This window comes from Aethalodelphis obliquidens, unplaced genomic scaffold (assembly GCF_003676395.1).
Source record: "Aethalodelphis obliquidens isolate GAN/ISIS:26980383/991018 unplaced genomic scaffold, ASM367639v1 scaffold3, whole genome shotgun sequence".
NCBI lineage: Eukaryota > Metazoa > Chordata > Mammalia > Artiodactyla > Delphinidae > Aethalodelphis > Aethalodelphis obliquidens.
Genome location: NW_020837947.1, coordinates 24,632,233 through 24,653,345, shown reverse-complemented (window position 1 = coordinate 24,653,345; position 21,113 = coordinate 24,632,233). Strand labels below are relative to the sequence as shown.

Here is a 21,113-nt window from a genome sequence, read left to right as displayed (position 1 = left end):
CTGGGAGCCTAATAATTAACCATCTCAGTTTGCATGTGAGGTCACTGCCCTGGGTGATGGCTGTCTCTAAGTGCTACAGAGCAGTTTGGAGTCCTTCACAGACAAACTTTATTGAGCAATATCTACTTATCAAAATTTGGCTTTTAAAAATTATTCCATTAAGTGTTTCTGACACTGTAAGGTATGTTAAATTCATATCAGAACTGTAGGGTTCTTTTTCTCCTATGTGAGTCTCTTCTAATCTGAATGGACCTTATTTACTTACTTATAATCCTTATTTATATAAACCTTGCAAAGGATCATTTGGGAATGTGGCCACAGGCTGTGTTCTGTAGACTGGTAATATGTCAGGTAAGAATTAAATGAAGGTTAAGAAACTCAGACCCTCACTGAAAGCAGGGCATTGTACTAATTGAAAGTTTACAGTGAGATTATAGTTTGCCAGCGTAAAAGAAAAAAGATGTTTCTAGGTACCAGATTATAAATATTTAAGACTGCCAACTTTATCAAATTTAGAGGCCTAAACTCAAGTTTAAAATGTCAATTAACCATTTAAAACTTTCTTTCCTAGAGCCTCCTGCCATACTAGAAATAACAAAAGAAAGTATTATGCCATATCATTTAAACACTAGAGCTGGAATTCACAAATTTGGATATTATTTCCAGAAAGTTACAAGAATATCACTGTTATTAAGTCAACTATTTCCCTGCATTTCCTGCCAGTCATGAGTCAATTCAGTTTGCCTCCGAGTTCTAGATTTTTATATTTAATGTTCTTTTCTGGCCTGACAAAGATCATAATACTATGAATTATTACTCTGAATATCTCTTAAGGGTTAGAGAATAAAAGAGTCTCTACTGCTACATCCTTCCCTGTAAAATACTTTTATTAAGTACTTTAAATAAAATTAACTTGACTCTGTAAGTAGGAGATAAGAATAATATGGAGAAATGAAACTCAGAGCTAAAGTAAAACTTTCTTTTAGCTTATAGCACGTGTCACTTCCCAAGAAACTTTAATTACTGCTGCTAATAAGCAGTAAAAATTGTTAAGTGCTGCCTTTTTATTTCTCTCCCATTTTTCAGAGACTAAAAGCAAAGATTAATGTCCTCAAAGTAGTAAGGAAAGAGAAGGCCAAAGGCTCAGATAATCTACATATTAATTGGCCCCTGAATAATGAATAGATTATAAAATAGACACTTAAAACACTTCCATACATTATGTTTGAATTCAATATAACAGCATTCTCTGTATTTCAAACAGATATAAATTCTTTAAAATTATAAAACACACCAAAGAGCCATTAATTTAAAATGTTGAAGATGTACTATTATCTTTAAATGCCACTTCTCCCAAATCCATATTAAATAACAAGACTATTTTAACATTTAATTAATAAATGCTGGCTATCTTTGGTCAGAAACATCTAGAAAGAATGTCTTGTGTCACTTTCTCCAATTCTTTTCACTGAACTCATTTTTAAAAATCCTACCTTTACACTCTTCTCCCCTTCCTACTTACTTCCTCTTTTCTTTTTGAAAGGTACTTATTAGCATGTCCTTCTCTTTATAGGAAAAAATGAAAAATAAAAGAAAAAGCAGGAGTGAACAGTGAGAAGACTGTAACAGCTACAGTATAGAAGTTTTCAAATAACTTGAGGGATGGGTGGGGCATATATGAAGTTCAATCTATGGGACAGAATTTATTGTTTAAATCAGGATGTGAACTTTGTAGCATTTTCAAAGCAACACAGTGAACCACAGGAAGACAAGACAGAGCCTCCTCTGCACAATGGGAATCTTTGACCAACAGCACTATTGTTTTGCTGAACTTGATTCTCTTGTAACAGGACTCAACATACTAATTAAGTCAAAGCTGTACCATCTGGACTGTTAAAATAAAAGATGACACTGCATGTTTACATACATAGCACATGTTACATGATGTGTAAGCATACAAATAAAATAGTATTTACTGTCATTACACTGCAATAAGCAGTATATGTTTAATAAAACATACACTCAATTAGCAAATGAGAACAAGGTCAACTAAATCAACTGTCACAAAATGCTCCTTTAGACACATGTATCAGATTTTAAAAACATAGATTTCTCTCATTAAAATAACTAGAAAATACAAAGAATGGTAAAAAAAAAAAAGTTCTTTCCACCATTAACACACAAAAATTGAAAAGCCTGCCACCATTTCCCTCTAAGCACTCCACTGAATCATGCATATCAGCTAAAAACCATAATGAATGAAAATTTGGGTTAATAAAATTAATTTCAAACAAGCAAGCTAAGTGATTGACTTACAGGATCAGCTGGTGCAATGTTAGAATCAAATTGGGTCAGAGTTTGTGAGCTTGAAGAGCGTTCACTAAATGTCTCCCACTGCTGAACAGACAGAGGAGAGACAAGTCAGCATGATGAGAAAGATGGAGTAAAAGATCACCGGAGAAGATTTAGCAAAGTAATTCAGAGGTTGCACTGCAAGTTGTGTTTCGTAGGCCTGACAAAATTCCATAAGTTCTGTTTTTCCATAAACATTCTACATTATCTATGCTGGGTCATCTTGTAATGTAAAGTGAGCAGCTTCACGATCAAATGTACAGTAACAATTTATTGCAATCTCCATGGGAGAGATTCAAAGCCTTACAGAATTCAACTCAAAACACAATAAAGGAACAGAGTCTAAGTGGTATAAATGGTGACAAAAGAAAAATATAAAGGGGTTTGTCTTGACTAGAGAAAGAATAACTTCAAATCCTTCTTTTAAAATCCAAATGTTAATGCACTGATTTGGTGGTACTAATGAATTCTGAGTACCAAAGTTCTGGTCAAAGCAAAGCAAGTCAGTGCGACTTGCCAGTGCGACCCCTGAAAGATGATTCTATTATGTATGTGCACATATTCTGTACATATGTATAGATATTTAATAAAATATAATTGAGATAAAATGCAAAGAATTCTGGAATTAATGTAAGTTTGAGCTTATGTCAATCTGTAGCAAGTCAACCCCTGTAATCAGCATTATGAACAGGGCCATGCCAGACCACAAGACAAAACTGCCAATCAGGCACCCACCTCCAACCCCATGCTAGAAAAATCAGAATGCGGCCACAATGAGAGCAAATCAAGCAACTGAGTATGTGTTATATATAGAAGATGTATTTTGATATGAAATACTACTCTTCTAAAAGAGGTACACAAATATCATACCTCAAATTAGGTGGAGTGATAAGTGATTATTAATTTTAGTAAATTCCATTTGAAGATCTTAGTAATAAACAGTATAGGATTTTATATCAAAATCGTATTAAAATTATCATTAAAATTTGATTCTTAAGAATTACCAGTTATACGCTGAAGAAGGAAAAACATCTGCACATATACAATATATACACATGAATGTTTACACACAGACACACCTACTCCATTAACCAAAATCCTCTTTTTATAATTCAGTATAGAAAAGTATACATTTTTATGCTTCAAAGTTCGACTTACTATTTAAAATAGTAATATTCAATTTGAGAAGACATGTAGAAACTAAATGTTAGCAAATGAACACATTTATAAAAATTATCTACAGAAATGGCTAATGCAATCATTCAACAGCTTTCCCTAAAGATTAGTTTTGAAATCATAAAAGTAAGATATACTAAGAAATAAGAGATGCATTCAGCGTGTTTCCTGAATAAAGAAAATCCACAGTGATTCACTTTTATCAAGGGACATCACTTCAGGGAAGTGACTTACCAATATTTGTTAATGTAATTAGTTTCTTCAATAATTATTGTTGCATAGGTACAGAAGGAATTTTTAAAATTCTAATTATCTAACTATGGAGAAAAGTTTAGATGCAGAATATTTTTTCCAAAAAGAAGACATCTGTCTACCTATTTGGTGGCATGAGATTTTACTTGATTTTACAAGACTGTATGTAAGCTAGCTGGAGAGCAGAGAAACACTCTTATCTTTGTAACTTTAGTATAATGGTTAAGAGCACAGGCTCTGGAACCAGACGACTGGAATCCTAGTTACGCTGCACACCCTCAGGCAAGTTATCTAACCTCTCTGTGTTCCAGTTGTACCATCTGTAACGTGAGATTAATAATGCCTATGTCACAGGATTGTTATAAGGATGTAAAGAGTTAATATATGTAAAGAGCTTTTTGAACAGAACGGTTACATCAAAAGTGCTCAATATGTGTTACAGATTATTATTAGTGTTATCCCCTACAGTGCCTCATCCATATTTGCAAAAGCTGAATAAATATTTGTTGAAAGAATATTAGTGCTTTGAGGTAGAAAATTAAAATATAATTTCCATATCCTAAGTAAATTAAAAAAAATAAATATTATTAAAATGTGTCAAAAATCAATGTTAGTTTTAGTAACATATTGATTTTCCACACATAGTGCAAAAAACCAATTATGACATTCATGTCCTTATTAGCAAACACCACAAAATGAAACTTGGTAAGAAGATTTAAGAAGGGAAAATGCAACTGCTTAAATCAGATTTGAAAGGGATTTCCATTGCTAGTCTTTAATGATCACGTGTGATTTTTACTTGGAATGAAGATGGGCTTTTGAACTGACATGCTTTAGAAAGAGTTGCTTTTATTTATGAACAGATATCAGTAAAAATAATCTTTTAATCTGATACTGCTTTTTTAAAAAAATGACAGAAATGAATAAAGGCAGCAAAAAACAGTGGTTTCAAGAACACTGAGCCTATTCTCCATAAAGCCTCTCTACTAGCAAATTCTTTCAAGGCTTAAATCTTCCCTCCAGAAAAACACTTATATAAATGGTTTTATATCTGACAGCATGACGGATGTATATTATAATGTCTCAGAAGCAGGTATCTGTGATTATGTCATAAAGCAGCAGCAAAGTACTTTAAACCTGCCAGTTACTTCTCTTGTTTTTCAGTTGTCCAAAATTAACTAGTGTCTCTTAAACCCAGTATTTTTCTGGCTTTAAAAGACACAGAAAGCACAGAAGCTTCAAGCACTATCTAAAAGTGATACAAAAGACTGTAAGGAAAAAAAATATAACTTGTTCACAAAGAAAAGTGCTCTAACAGGCTGAGCAGTGGTTTTCAATTGAAGTTCTACAGAGCATGAAGATTTAACAGAGGGGCCTCAGAGGGTGCTTTGTGGAGGCAGGGCCTCAGGTCCTCTTCCCTTATTCTAATCATAGTGGCCCTACTTTTATTGTTTTGTATAATGGAGTTCCAAAGTAATGGGGGGTGGTTCTCAAATTCTGTTTTCCACGCTGGGCTTGGTCTTATATAACATGGTCTTTAACCACTGCATTTAATAGGGTTAAATCATTCCATTTTGTATTAAATAAAATAAATTACTATGAATAGCCTGGAATGTAGAAAATACTTTTTTCATGTGGAAAGCTGGTTTAGTGGCTTCTCATATCACTTCCAATGCCAAGATTCCAAATCTATTATCCCAGGCCTTGCTTACAGGAATGAGAAGGCAGTGTGACACAGCAGGTATGCTAGCTGACTGAACGTCCAAAGGACCTGTGTTCAAATCTCAGTCCTTGTCGCTTACTGGCTGTAAGATATCTTGTCCAAGACATTTACCCTTTCGACTGTTAAGTTCATGCATCTGCCCCGTCTAACCCACAGAGATTTAGTAGGAATGAATGGTGGAAACTAAATGATAGTATATACATATGAAAAAGTACTTTGAAAACCTCAGAGTCATATAATTACAAATATCTATCACAGTCACATTTGATATGGTCCCTCAACTATGCATGCATGCTGAAAGAGCTACATGCTGAAATTACCCTGCTCGGAACTTCTTACCTTAAAAAAGTGAATGTTAGTGAGAGAAAAGGGAAGCTTTGCTAACCTCACTGCTCTGATTCAGCTCAGGCCAAGTCTGGTTTAGTGACGGCATAGATGGAGACTTGCTTGGAGGTGCTTCTGCAGGAGAGCCTGAATAACCTACCTCACCTGGCTGATCCCCAACGTCTGCAATTTAAAAAAGAGAAATTCTCTATAAACAATATATTTTAGTTTAGGAATATTTACTCATAAAAACCTAACAGAAGGTTTTCACAAGTAGTAATTTATAATCTGAATTTCCTTTTCTCACGTTCCCAAAACAAACATCTTAACAATCAGACAATCAGGCAATACTTATTCCTGCAACTTACTGTCTACCTGAAACCAGAGTTTTCCATGAAAATAAAATCTGGTTAGAAATAAGTAGAAAAAGAGTGTTGTACATAGCAATGCAATAGGGCACATACTTTGAATCTAGTAGGGATGGATTTGTACCAGTTCCCAAAGTGTATTCCATGGAATATCAATCAGTAAGATATTTTTAAAAATTAGGTTTTCTATTCAAATAAATCTGGGAATACTAAAATTCCCTGTTGGAGTGTCCCCACGCACATTTGTATATCAAAGACTTGTCATGTTTAAATCAGTTTTTCCCAAATATAAACCTTTTTTTATCAGATAAAAATCCCTCAATATTCCCTTGGCATATACTTTGGGAACTGCTGATTTACACTATTCTCTCGAATTTTCTCTACAAGTCTTCCTTGTTACCAAGAAGCAGCATATATTTTCAAGGCAGACAGCAAAAGGAGAGAAAGAGCCCAGGCATGAGCAAAAAGCAAAGTCAATGAGCCCACACGAAACAAACTTTTATCGTTAGGCTCACTAGCATTTACAGACTTAACTGAGAGAGCTACAAATCCATGACAGGATTTCAAAGTGGTTTTTAAAGTATTATGTGATATTATGTTCTACTTTTAATTAGTTAAGGCTTCTCCAAGCTCTCAAATTATAATTTAAAAACAGAAGGAATTTAATGGTAACTAAATTCTCATTCCAATCTTCCCAAATTTTACATGGCTTTGAATATAATCCCAGTCTGAAAATCACATTGATTGCCAAATTAATGGGGAGTACCTAATCTGTTTAGAACCTGTATCAAAAATATGACTCTAATATCTGTCACTATCTCATTGTTTGACCATGGGCAAGTTGAATAAAATAAATAGCACCTGAGTTTCTCCATCAGAAAGAAAGACATTTGCCATTAAATGTTAGTACTATACTTCAGATTCCTATATAGACAGCCATATAACAACTTAGCAATGTATAGGTTTTAACCTTCCAATCTATTCATAAGTAAATCCTTCATATTTTAGTGCCTAACACAGGACCTACCACATATTAGGCACTCAAATATTTATTGAATGAGTTACTTTTGTGTGTTCTTCTTCATTTAAATTCATTCTCCTTTACCATTATTTTTCTAGAACCAAAATTAACTATTGATACTCTGAAGAAGTCTCAAAATTTTTCTTCACCTATTCTGTTACATGACTATCTCAAAATACCTCCCTTTTACTCACCCTGACATTATTTCTTTATAGTCATATCACACTGCAAGTTCTAATTTGTAGTCCAGCATCATATTTTGATAAATTTTTGTTTTCTAAGATCAAGCATTCTTGCTATTTCTTTCTTAATTCTATCTCTTTCTCAGTAAAAGTGCCAAAGTGATATAGAACAAATAAGAGGCAGAAATGCTTTATATAATGTTCTATGAAGACCTCTTAACACAATGCTCTTAGAGAAAAACTAATGAAAAAACTATTTATAATAAATAGTAGCAGCAAATTCCTCATGGAAATAGCTTGTGGTTTTCAGTGTGGACAAAAATCATGGACTTTTTTTCCTATGGTAACACAGGGAGATGAATTAGCCTAAGTTATTAAATATGGTGGCGGAGCAGAGTCGCTCCCAGATGGACTCGCCGGTCTCGGCCTCTATGTTCGCCCCCGAGCCCAGCTCTCCGGGGGTGATTGCTGCCCGGCTCCACAGCAGCTTCAACTTGGACTGCAGCAAGGTCGGCAAGGCGCTCGACGGCAAACTGGAGCTGGACCTCACCAGCAAGATGCTTCTAGTGAGCTCTACATCAGAGCAGTATGACAACCTACTTTGGCAAATGTGGGAGAGGATGGACGAGGGATGCAGGGAGATCACATATGTCACTGGGCAGAGATCAGGAGACATGGGTTCGAGCCCTGGTCTGGGAAGATCCCACATGCTGCAGAGCAGCTAAGCCTGTGCGCCACAACTACTGAGCCTGCGCTCTAGAGCCCGCGAGCCACAACTACTGAGCCCACGTGCCACAACTACTGAAGCCTGCGCGCCTAGAGCCTGTGCTCCGCAACAAGAGAAGCCACCGCAATGAGAAGCCCGTGCACCGCAACAAAGAGTAACCCCTGCTCGCCACAACTAGAGAAAAGTCTGTGTGCAACAACGAAGACCCAACGCAGCCAAAAATAAATATAAAATAAATTTATTAAATTAAAACAAAACAAAAGGAAAGGGAATTAAAGAAAGAAGGATAATAGCTATAGATTTGATAGTTTACCGGAAGTGAAACTCTGTCAGAAGGATGGTGAATGAAGAAGCGTCTTTAAAAGATCTCCCAAAGCAGGTATTAAGGAAAGGAAAAATAGAATAAAAATAGTATTAACTATAGGATGATTAATTTTTGAAAGAACCTATTTAAAAGTCATACTGTATTATTATTTAAGTTTCAAATGTCACCTTAAGGCAAACTGGGGCCCTGATTTGACTTGCCTGGACCTCTGTTCTCCTGTTAGTCTTCTACTGACAAATTTAGGGCCAGAATGTACACCATCCCCACTGCAGGGAAGTTCAGGTTTGGGATGGATTCTGGGTACCTCTTTGATTCATTAGTACCAAGCTGCAGTGGGTCCAGCCCCTTGAGGCTAACTAAGAACTGAAGTGTTATTCACCCAAATAATTATACTTCATAGTCATTCCGATACAGTTATTTTCCTACAGTAGCAGTTCTTAAACTGCTGGGAGTCCCCATGACACTGTTAGGGGGGTCTAAAACATCAAAATTATTTTGTAATAGTAATAATGCTTTTTCTCTGTGTTGGCATATGCACTGACGGTGCAAAAGCAATGGTGGGTAAAACTGCTAGCTTATTAGCAAGAATCAAGGCAGTGGCACCTAAATATATAGTGATTACTGCTACAATATAGCAGTCATTGTATTCTTTACCACCATGCATTCCAGTTAAAATATGTAAAAATAAATAAATCAATAAATATGCATGACAATTTCACTGAAGGATGTTCACAATTAAGCAGTAAAAATTATTAATTTTATTAAATCTCACCCCTGGAAACACATTTTTAAAATATTCTGTGGCAAAATGGGAAACAAATATGAAGCACTTCTCCATATTAAAGTGCAACGGTTGTCTCAGTGTGATTCAGATGTCAGCTGAACAGGCCACTATTATTTTTGAAAGAACAGGTGATAAACTGTAATTATTCAGACATGGCTATTAGGCAGGGATTTTCTTGAAAATGGATTAAGTGACCCTGTCCCTTCAAGAAAAATAACAATTTTCAGTATTTGTTACTAATGACAAAGTTTGAGCTTTTAAGTGAAGATTAGAATTTTGGAAAATGTATATCCATGTCTATAAGCTCAAGAGCTTCCCAGTATTTCCTTGATAAGACAGGTTGTGATATTAACAAACACACTTTTTGCTATTTTATAATAAAATGTCCCAACGTTTGAAAGAGCTGTACAACTCAATGAACCGATATTTTACAAATAATCAGCGCATTATGTTACAAAGCCGTGCATGGGTAAAAGATTCATCCAAAGTTCAAGACAGATCTATGTAACAGTACAAACAATTCATTAATATGGTTTCAGCTTTTACACTGCAATTAACCTTTAAGAAATTACCATTTGTTGAGTTTTGGTGCAAGAGCAAAGAATATCCAAAATTATCTGAAAATAGTCCTCCCTTTTACTACGTGAGGCCAAATTTTCTTCATGTACTAAGGATTGGCATCCTTTTTCTGCAAAGGGCTAGCCAGTAAATATTTTAGGCTTTGCAGGCTATAAGGTCTCTGCTGCAACCACTCAACTGTGCTGCTGTCAAAAGCAGCTATAGGTAATTCACAAAGGAATGGGCTTGGCCGTGTTCCAATAAATTTTTATTTATGGATGCTGAAATTCAAATTTTATATATTTTCATGTGTAATAAATATTATTCTTTTTTGAAAACAAAAACCACTCTTTGCTTGCAGGTTATATAAAAACAGTCAGCAGACTGGATCTGGCCTCAGGCCTTGGTGTGCCAACACCTGATATACCTCAAACAAAGTAACACACTCATCAGATTGAATGCAGAATGCAGCTAGTTGAGATTCTAAGCTGTCTTCTATTAAACCAAATATGAAAGAGATTAGCATAAGTGTAAAACAATGCCACCTTTTTCACAATTTTTTTATTTTGGAGAATATGGTTATTTTCCTAAAAATACCTATGCTAATATGTAAGGGGTATACTCCTGTTATTTTAAAATAAAGCAGTAAGTATTTTAAAAAAATGTTTCAGTTTTAATTTCTAATAGGGTTACTATTGACAGATGTAATCTACAAAAAGAAAGCCTTTTTGGGGGTCCACAAAAATATTTAAGAATGTAAAGGGGTCCCTAAGATGAGAAAGTTTGAAAAAAAATCACTGTCCTAGAAAATTCAAAAATTATCTCTGGAATAAATTAGCAAAATTACACATTGCTTCTTTCCTAACTTCATATATAGTACAACAAATGGCAGCAGAAAAGGAGCAAATTACCTATGTTCTAGAAACTAACAGTCATGAGTCTGGGAAGAGGCATTAGGTTTGTAAATAAACTACACTTCCTTCAACTTGGCTCCTTATAAATACTCCAACAAAGAGTTTCATAGCCGCCCACAAAAGTTAGTCTTTAAGACTGTATCCTTACGGAGGCAGGGGTGTAATTTTACTCTTACCTGATGCAGTGTTCCAACCTAGCCTCCTGCTGGAACACTGTGTCAACCCTGCCTCCCTCCTGAGGGTTCTGCTCTGCCCCTGACATCATCAGAGCATCAGGGCTGAAAAAGAAGAGCATGAGCCTAAATTATTTGTTAAAATCAACCCCAAAAGGGCTTTTATGCAAAAAGTATTTGCATGTATAAAAGTGTGCCTGGAAGGCACAACCCAGTGTGATAATACTGATGTACTGTCAATCTACATTTAAAAGTTAGTAATGATAGGGCTTCCCTGGTGGCGCAGTGGTTGAGAGTCCGCCTGCCGATGCAGGGGACGCGGGTTCGTGCCCCGGTCTGGGAAGATCCCATATGCCGCGGAGCGGCTGGTCCCGTGAGCCATGGCCGCTGAGCCTGTGCGTCCGGAGCCTGTGCTCCGCAACGGGAGAGGCCACAACAGTGAGAGGCCTGCGTACCGCAAAAAGTTAGTAATGATAATACGAAAAGTGCAAACCTTATTTTCAGGATCGCACTAGAAAATAAAAACACTGTCAGTAGTTCTCATCCTTCTAGGCTCCACAGACCCTAAAAAGTTCCCAGATTCAGTTCAGTTCAGTGTACCTGCTGAACAACCTCTTTCTTAAAGAGAAAGAACCTGTTTCAGTTTCATTCTAGGTTTATAATCTACCCACCCCAAATTTCTCTCATTTTCCTAGTATTATACTCAATACACTAAAAAAACTGCTTCAAAATGACTGCCAGCTATTATCAATCTAATAGAAATATATATACTCCCTAAAGTCTTATGGTTTAAAACTTATTTTCTTTTCAAGTAGCAAAACAAACCTAGGAAGAATTCTTCAATCATGTAGGTTCAAGGTTTTAATTTCATTTATCAGCTTCATCTAAGCAAAAAGTAACTATATCTTTTATTTATTTGAGATGTGAATATTATTTGTACAAGAAAAAAACATTTAAAATTAAAAAAAAAACAGGTGTGGATAAATTTTAAGTTTAAAAAAACCCCCTATAAATAGCACCTTTTTCATTCACACTTAAAAGACAGGGATAAGCAATGCATATGCAGAAAGAAATTAAAGACTTAATTTAAGATATGCTTTGCTTGCCTTGAATGATATTACATGGATCGAAAAACTAAGTTCTATTTCCAAAATTAATTCCACTTCTCCCCAATATTCCACAAAATGGAAACTTACTCAGTAAGCAGATTTTAAGAAGGACTATGTAGAAGTCTATTAGTTTTGAATTAAAGCCAAAGATTTTAAAAAAATGAATGTAAAAACATGTCTAACAAGGTTTGAAAACAATAAAACACTTACCCCAAATACTAATTAAATTGCATCTGTTGCCCTTTTTTCTTTTTTTGCAGTACTGATCAACATTTTATAGCAAATACCATTTGGCTCAGCTATTATACTTCAAAGAATATTACCCACAGATATACAGGAGGTTTCCATTATCTAAGTATAGCTACAAATGGAAAAAGCCCATTTAAAGTTAATCCACTTAAAATAAGGACTAAAATTTCATAAAGAGAAAAAACAACTAAACTGGGGCGTTTTCTTCAAGACTTACACAGAAAATGAGTATAAAGAACAAACCATAAAAGATGTTAAAGATTTTGGGCGAAATTTGGTGGCAAAATTAATAAAAGCATGAATTCAGTCAGTGAACATTTACTGAGGGCCTATAAGTAAATATAGTAAACAAAGATACAGTATTGAGCAAGAAGACAAGGCTCCCATTTATTTCCATGGAGTTCTCGTCCTAACAGAGCAAGACAGACATCCTTCACTTCATTTTGACTTTCACAACACAATCATAAAGAAAAAAGCTCATTTCTGCAAAAAATAATTAACGGTATCATTAAATATACCCAAGGACTCTTACTGAATCCACTGATATTTAAACCATAATCTTTTAAAGCCCCTATTGTGTCATTCTTGCAGAGGTTTTCTCCCTCAAGTATTAGCTAGCCTTGTTTGTCACTGTTTTTGCCAGGAATTTGAGGAGTTTAGTTATTTTGTCCAGTTTCACTAAATGGTGCACCTTTGCCAATATTTACAATTGTACTGATTCATCACTTCCAATACCCCACTATCTGAAAAGAAATGACACGAGTGTTAAGAATGTATACATACATGGGGTGGGGGGCTTGAGAATTAATTCCTTAGGTGTAAAGTTAATGATGAATATTAGTGCCTATTTTCATTTTCCTCTGCAACTAAAGGCACTTGGAGAGTAAATTTTCCAAAACAAAGATTCGAGGTTCTCTGTACAAAACAAAAATATATGTATCTTTTTTTTTGCAACACCAATTTAAAAGTAAAGCCAGGAAACTACCCGAAAATTCCATCAATAAGAAACTGGTTGAATTAAGGAACATTCACAAATTATGATAAAGAATGTGACAGCTCTATATGTAACAAAGTGCAGAGATGTACAACATTATTAGAAAAAAATCAAGGATGTACAGTGTGAATGCACTTGTGTAAAAACAGATAGCTGCATGTGTTACTTCTACAGGCTTTTATATGTTAAAATTTTCTGTGTGAACACAAGAGAAACTATTAACATTGATTAACTCACATCAAGCTAGTCTCAAGTATGTATTTTTGGTAAACGACTCATAAATAAAAAGTCTGGATTTTAAAAATATTCATGTTAAAAGTACCACTAGGAGCTTGGGGACCTATGCTATCTATGCACCATATCAACAACAATGAAACACATGCTCAAGTTTACTGTACAAAGCAGCGATTATGGAGGAGGACACAGAATAGTGAACAAATTCCTTTACCTCTCTGAGCATCTCAAGCAGATACTACTGAGGTGCTCATGTGAGCAGTGTGGTGTGAAGACAGGAAACAGTTTTAAACAAGTGGTTCAGCCAACTTAGTCATTTCAAAAATGCGAACGCCTACTTATGTGTACTTAGTTTGCACCCTGCTAAGTGCTTAAACATGATGAACAAGACCAATCTGGTTACTATCTGCCCAGGAACCTCTAATCTAGTTTAAGAGAGACTGACCAAATAATCACAAAAAAATATATGTAAAATTGAAACTGTGCTACAAAGATGATTCTTTGGAAATTGAGTTTAAGAGGTGGAGATTGAGTTTAAAATGTATAATAACTCAACGTGTTTTTTTTTTTTCTTTAAGATACAATTGTGGTAGGCTAGCAGGTCACCTTAATCTTTTTTTTTTTTTAATAGAAGATAACCATTCCTAAGAGGGGGGAGGGATAAATTGGGAGATTGGGATTGACATATACACACTACTATATATAAAATAGATAACCAATAAGTACCTACTGAATAGCACAGGGAACTCCACTCAATACTCTGTAATGACCTATATGGAAAAAGAATCTAAAAAGAGAGTGGATATATGTCTATGTATAACTGATTCACTTTGCTGTACACCTGAAACTAACACAACATTGTAAGTCAACTATACTCCAATAAAAATTTTAAAAATTTAGAAAAAAAGAAGATAGCTATTCCTAGAAGATTACCATTCTTTCTTGAATTCAGCTTCAGAAAGCTTCCACAGATGAATTCTTGTATGTTTTCTTTTATAAGACAATGAAAGTTATTTACTCCAGCTGTCAAATTCAGTGATGTTCAATGTTAAATATTTTAATTCAGGTCTACACAAGTACTTCTACCTCTCGTCCTTGGTTGTTCTGTTTTATCTGGTATATTTAATCCTATAAATCTATCAAATGACTTTGGAAAAAATACATATATATCCCACCTATGTTTGCATGCCTACAGAAAGCTTAGCTTGTTACTTTAAGCAACTGTAACTCAAGTCATCATTATTCATCATCTATTTTTCTGTGAGAGTTACTTAAATTGTAAATATAGAATACTTGTGGAGCTAATATTTTAATATGTCCCAACATCATAAAGTTAAAACAAATGAGTTTTTCCAAAGACAGAAATGTTAAGGAAAAAACCCTACTTTAAAAATGGCACATATTTAGCATAATTTACTCAATAATTATTTACTAAGCTACTTAGTCCATGCCTGCAAGTGCTAGGTCCTGAGGATACTACAATGAATATGATACATTTCCTATTTTTTTAAGGCGCTCAGAGTGTAGTGGTAGAAAGAGGAAAAAAAGAACAGGATTCAGCATAATGTGTGCCATAATGACCCGCACATAGGATATGCTGTGCAAGATCAGAGAAGATAGAAACCACCTTTGCCTGTAAGGCACAAAGTCTCCACAGAAGGAATATTTATGATAAGTTCTCAGGTCAGCCAAAAGAAAGTGTTTGGGTGTGCCTCCTTTAACTGGGAACATCTAAAAACACAGCTATTTAAAAATGGTTTTTAAGGATACTGATTGAATCACAGTGTCACATGACAATTTCTATATTCAAAGGACTTTGTGTCATGAATCTCAGGCTTATGATAGGTAGGAGAAAGAAGATTAAATGGTTCTTCCCACCTCAAAATAGAACTCCAAATTTATCATTTATGAGTAGGCAAAGCAGATTTTAATCTAATATTGTGTGGTCAAAATGTTCACAATAAATTTGACTGGAAACCATATAATATTATGTTAGAATTGGAAAAAACTGAGTCTTTGACACCTTTAAAATTATAGTTAAAGGAATAGTGTATAGAGACATGCAGGCAAAAAACCAGAGTGTCTCTTTGCTAAACAAATCTAACAGGTGTAAAAAGACAAATGCCCAGGAAAGAACTTGCATCATCAGCCTTAAAATAACGTCAGTAGATCAACATGACAAAGAACCACACTTTATTTAAATTAAAGAAAGAAAACAAAGACTCTACTGACTACATGCAAAAGTCAGATTCACCTATCTGAATCCAATAGATAACAAGATCAGACAAATCTCTAGAAAATGACATACAACAGAATAAGCTTGACTTATTTCTTGTATTAGTATGCTATCAGGTTTTAAAAAATTAGTCATAAAAAAACTCTACATACGAGCCCAATTTATAAATCAATGATGCAGCAAGTCTGCAGCTATCAAAATTGCTTCCCTTTTGGCTACTAGCAAAAAGCTAAAATAAAGAAGTGATTTTTGTTTATTTCCTAATTAGGTAAACCAAAGAACTCTGAAGCAAAATTATCTGACAAAAACGCTTCACTTTCAGCTCAAGTTAGAGGGTAACTGACGCCAAATAACTACCTGAAATGATTAGGCAAATCCTAGGATTCTCACAGGATAATGTTTCTAAAAAACTGAAATCAACAGTAAATTATTTAATCAACCTATTGGTTGATAAAAGGTCAGGATACAATTCAGGTCTTAAAATATGAATGGCATCAAATCCGCATTTCAGGTGGAGAAACAGAAGGAAAAAATAAGAGTAAATGGTTAGAACTTGCCCAAGGAAGGTCACAGAGTAAGTAGCAAAACTAGAAGCACACTCAGATTCTTAACTCCAAGGAGACTGTTCTCTTCCTGACAGTAATGACATGTATATGGTTCTTTCCGTAAAATTTAGACAGTGAAGTCAGATGACTTGCGTTTCTGAGTTAAACAGACGTTGCCCTTTTAAGAGCCAAATTTCATTCTATCTTCTCTTTTTAAAAGCATAAAATTCCTTCCAACATAAAATACAAGAGAATTTAGATAGAAAAATTGTAAACAATAATTTAGTTTTAATTAGGTACATTAATAATTTAGCATTAATTTCCTCTTATTCATTCAGAATGTAAGGAAAAAGTACTCATTTTTTACCCCTTGTAGTCTTATTTCCTTTTAAAGAAAGCTACCAGTAAGTATGAGCACTTATAAAAGCATTCTTGTAAACATTTTAAAAAAAGCACTATCTACAATCAAATACAAATTTCCCAGATTTCTTTAGAGTCTGAAGAAAAGAAGTGGCTTTTTAAAGGAAAATGCTTGCGACTGTAGAGGTCTAAGGATAAACCAGGCATTCCCTTCAACAAATTAAGATGCATTAAATGGAAAAATGTTGATAATGAAGACAGGCTACTTTACCCACTTCAGACAATTTATAATGCAATTAAAGGCAGCAAAGTAACAAGATACTATGAAATGCTCTTCAGATCTCTGCAAGTCACTAGTGTAAGGTGAAATAGTGGCATGTATTCTTTATCTCTTTATTTAAAGTTTACTAAATAAGCCAAGCCATTAATCCAGGTTCAGCCTGTACATCCTATTCTGATGACAAATCTACGTGCTTCTGATGAAATGTTTATGCTCTTAAACTAAGTTTTAACGTCTATCTTTATTTTGCTTTAAGAATCAAGTGTTATGTTTATTAAGGCATGCAGTCAGGTCTCTTCAGCTCCCGGTCTTACCTGCTGAATCTTCCAAATCAATCAGTTTGGGCATTAAGCTTTCAGGGAGTTTTTCCGGTAAGTCGTAGCCATTCTTCCTAGCAACTACCAGATGAAAAGCAGCACAAAACTCATCCAGTGTCAAGGCTCCATCTTTATCAAAGTCTGAGAGTTCCCTAGAAGAAAAACTTATTATTAATATAATCATATTCTGCTTTGACTCCCTTTAGGTCTCAAAAAGGAGAGAAATCCTTTCCCAGAAAATTGCAATCTATAATTTTTAAAATTCCATAGATGGAAAGATATGTAATAAAACAAATATAGCAAACTGTTAACTGTAGGCAGCGGGCATATGGGTGTTCAAGGAACAATTCTTTAAACTTTTCTGTATGTCTTAAATTCTCATAATAAAATGCTGAAGAAACAGTCCCAATAAATAAAGTCACCAAAAAATGACCTTTACCCCATATGCATTTTTAGTAACAGGATTTAGTTAAAGCTAGGCTTAGTTAGTAAGTCACTGAAATTTTTAAAAACTGTTTTTACTGTTATCAAACTTCTACATGTATGCACTTTAAGGCATCCAACAGAATTACAAGGCTTGATACAAAGAAAGAGCAGCCCCACCCTGATGTCGATTTTCTGGTTGCAGATGCAACCATTTTTCATTCATTACCTTAAACTACATAAATAGCATGCATATATTGCTAGTTCTTGGTTTTTCGGTTTTAGGCATTATCTACCTACTTCCTACCATAGCATCCTATGCTTCTAAAAACCTTAATAACAAAATAATTTAGAATGTAAAGAAATACACTGATATATAGTAGAAATAACATTTGTTTATCCAATAATTGTTTTTAAAAAATAATTTGTGATTGTAATTTGTGTTTTAATGGCTAATTTCAACTACACAGCAGCTATCCTGAGTTTCAGTCTATATTTAAATGGCAGCTAAGCATGTCCTTAAGATCACGCCTTGGTATAGGACTTACTAAACTTTTTAAAAAACAAATGTGATAAACATAACCATGTATGAGCAAATTAGCTTTTATTCCACACATTATGCTTTCAACAAGAAACAGGTGATACAGCTTAAAGAATTTTATAACCCATTTTAAAGAACTACTACAGTGTTATCACTTATTTCTTTTCTAAAGAATGAGAGAGAAGCTGGCTATTATAAGGCAATACTGAGTTCTTTGAGAATACTCTTGAAAAGGTTACTCTAATAGTTTATTTTTTAAAGTTCAAAAATCTACCTGCTATAAACTCCTCTGAAACAACCCACATTACCCAACTAATGATATACCACACTTACCAAATATGAGAAAGTTCAAGAATAGGAAGTTTTGATTTTGTAAAAAACTCTTTAGCTGCAGATCCTGAAATATTAAAACAGTGTTGTTTAATGTTATTCTGAACTTACAGCTCCAAGAATAAAATGTGAGGTAAGAGTCTTAAGACTTTTGTCACTGAGAAAAAGGTAACCGTAACATGTGTACATGCCATGTTTTTGGTTTCTAGCGATTATAAAGTTTTTAGGCAATTTGAGAATTAATTTATCCTTTATAATCTCTGACCAATAAAACCATGTTTTTGAGATTATGAAATTGAGATTGTCCTATCCCATCTAGAAGAACTTCTGTTTTTAACAACTCACCTGGAATAAATCCGTTTAGATCAGGCTGAATGGTTTTAAATTGATTTACATAATACTGTCTTTGTTCATCTGTTATTTTCCAGGGATCGTCATAACTACTGGATTGCCTACGAATTTCATTGGCAGTTGTAGCTGATGCTACAGTTCGTACTGTTGTCTGGTCCTGTAATGAAACATTTTTTCCTCAGTACAGCATCTATCTATATGATTACATGGACCAAGATCGCTAGGTTACTTATCTTTGAAAGTAAAACTTTTTGTGGATGTTTAAAAAATAAGAAGTCTTCACAAACTCATCAGCAAACCACATATTTGTTATATAGGTTATTAAACGTTTTTGCACAATGATTATATAAATGTGTAGAACGACAGCAATATGTAAGCAACAGAAAGTTATGTAAAATGTGCTAAGAAAGCCAAGCAAATATATTCCTAGATGCAGAAACCTTTCAAAGCTTCACTATGGAATTAGCAAGAAAATCAGCCAAAACTTTCAGTGAAACATTCCAATGAAAACAGACTTGAAGAAAACGCACAGAGTTCTGGTTTTTTTGTAAAAGAGTGAACTTGCATTTATAAAATTTGCAACAGCAAAATATGAAAACAATGACTGCAGCAATACTCTGAATGAAGCAAATAAAAATGCAATACCAATAAAATGTCACACCTGGACAGAAGCAGGATGCATGGTTAAAAGAGTACTGGTTGGTGGAGTATCTGCAAAACTGACCCAATTTTCTTGAGGTGGAGGTGGAGAATGCCCTGACCATACTGCATCACCAGCAGAAGAACCTAAAAGCAGAATGGGTAAACATGCTGACTCATTTTTGGAGGAAAAAAATAAAGTTACAAGGTTTTTAATGATAACAAATCACCACACACACATAAAAGTTTTCTTTTAAATGCTAACTTTGAAGAAATGTTAACAATTTCCAAAATGGAATCTTTTCTGTCAATTTAAAATTATACCTCATTTGGTATAACCAATTTATTGCTGTAATAAGCAATATAGCAGCAGAATCATTTTTACAACAAAGTGTACTTCCCTTCACTAATATAATCTATACTTAGGAATATATCCCTAGGAATATTTATTCATTTTACCCTTCAGAGAATCTGATCCCAGTAAACTTTTGTCTAAGCATCATAGATATAAATAAATGCAATTACCACTCTTCAAAGTGATATATCTACTTAGAAACTTTCACAGCTGGCTTTTGCTTTTTAAGGCACTTAACATATAATTAAAAATTGACTTGGAGGCAACTCTTAAAGGAACATTATCAAGTTTTCTTCAATTTACAACCCTTAATAAATGTTACTTTAAAAAAATTTCTAAATACCTGATTGTGCTTCACCAAAGGGAGACCAAAATGGCCCAGGTCCTGCAAGAGGCCTCTCACTGTTTCCTCCACTGGGGTGGCGGCTGTGCTTCCTCCATGTGTGTGGAGAAGTTGGTGGAGACTGCTGTGGCGAAACTACTGGGGATACAGGTTCCTAGAAAGAACATCATTACTTTAAAATTTAAATTTTAAGGTAACATTTTCATTACCAAGGCACTCAATAAATGTTTCAGTGTAAGCATTAGCACAGGACATCAACTGATAGCATTTACATGCACGTGCTTACCTGCTGATCTGCAGATGTACGAGGCTGGCCAGTATCATGGCTTGTGGATCCCTTTTTCACTTGCCCCCTGCCCGGTGGTGGGGGAATTACACCAGAATAAGACCCTTGATTTTCAGAATCTGAAGAATATGAGGCTGCATGACGAGATTCCTGTTCATTCTTTGAAGCAACAAATCTTGGCAGAGGAAGGTCCTTTACTGTTAACCACAAAAATAAGTATTACTTCAAAATAAAAAAAGGTATACACACGAAAAACTAAAATAAGAGATGAATTTGACATTAGAAAGAATTTTTGCAAAAACTGATACAGAAACAACAGGCATAAAATGTTTACCTCTACAAAATTCAGATCATCTCTCTTAGATTGTTTAGGGAAACTCTAACCTAGAAAGAAGTAGCACCAAACTGTCCTTAAGGAGTTAAGCTGTATTAAATGTTCATTGCATGTCTGGCACTATGCTTGTACTTTATATCTATCTCGTCTCATAACCATTATCAACCCCATTTTACAGAGAAAGAAACTGAGACTCCAAGATACCAAGGTCATTGACAGTTAGGATTTCCACCCAGGTGAATCGGACCCCGAAGCCTAGGCTGTTTCTACTCACGCTGGTTCCCTAAAGGAAAATGTTAGAGCTCCAA

General features: G+C 34.6%; 1 protein-coding gene across 12 annotated transcripts in view; it reads right to left on the bottom strand.

Moving 5' to 3' along the window:
* The window catches only part of REPS1 (RALBP1 associated Eps domain containing 1), a 72,850-nt gene that overhangs the window by 19,006 nt on the left and 32,731 nt on the right, over positions 1-21,113 (bottom strand). For 7 of the 12 annotated variants that reach the window (XR_003428368.1, XM_027085093.1, XM_027085084.1 and 4 more), the window contains exons 3-10: positions 20,472-20,668; positions 20,186-20,339; positions 19,510-19,634; positions 18,843-19,005; positions 18,501-18,564; positions 17,201-17,355; positions 5,889-6,010; positions 2,317-2,397 (exon numbers count right to left, since the gene is read on the bottom strand). Coding sequence is in view for 11 of the 12 variants with exons in the window: in XM_027085093.1 (XP_026940894.1) it covers positions 2,317-2,397; positions 5,889-6,010; positions 17,201-17,355; positions 18,501-18,564; positions 18,843-19,005; positions 19,510-19,634; positions 20,186-20,339; positions 20,472-20,668 (1,061 nt within the window). In the remaining variant the exon portion in view is untranslated. The remainder of the gene's footprint in view (positions 1-2,316; positions 2,398-5,888; positions 6,011-17,200; positions 17,356-18,500; positions 18,565-18,842; positions 19,006-19,509; positions 19,635-20,185; positions 20,340-20,471; positions 20,669-21,113) is intronic. The other 5 variants (XM_027085118.1, XM_027085129.1, XM_027085139.1 and 2 more) reach the window with 3 other exon arrangements.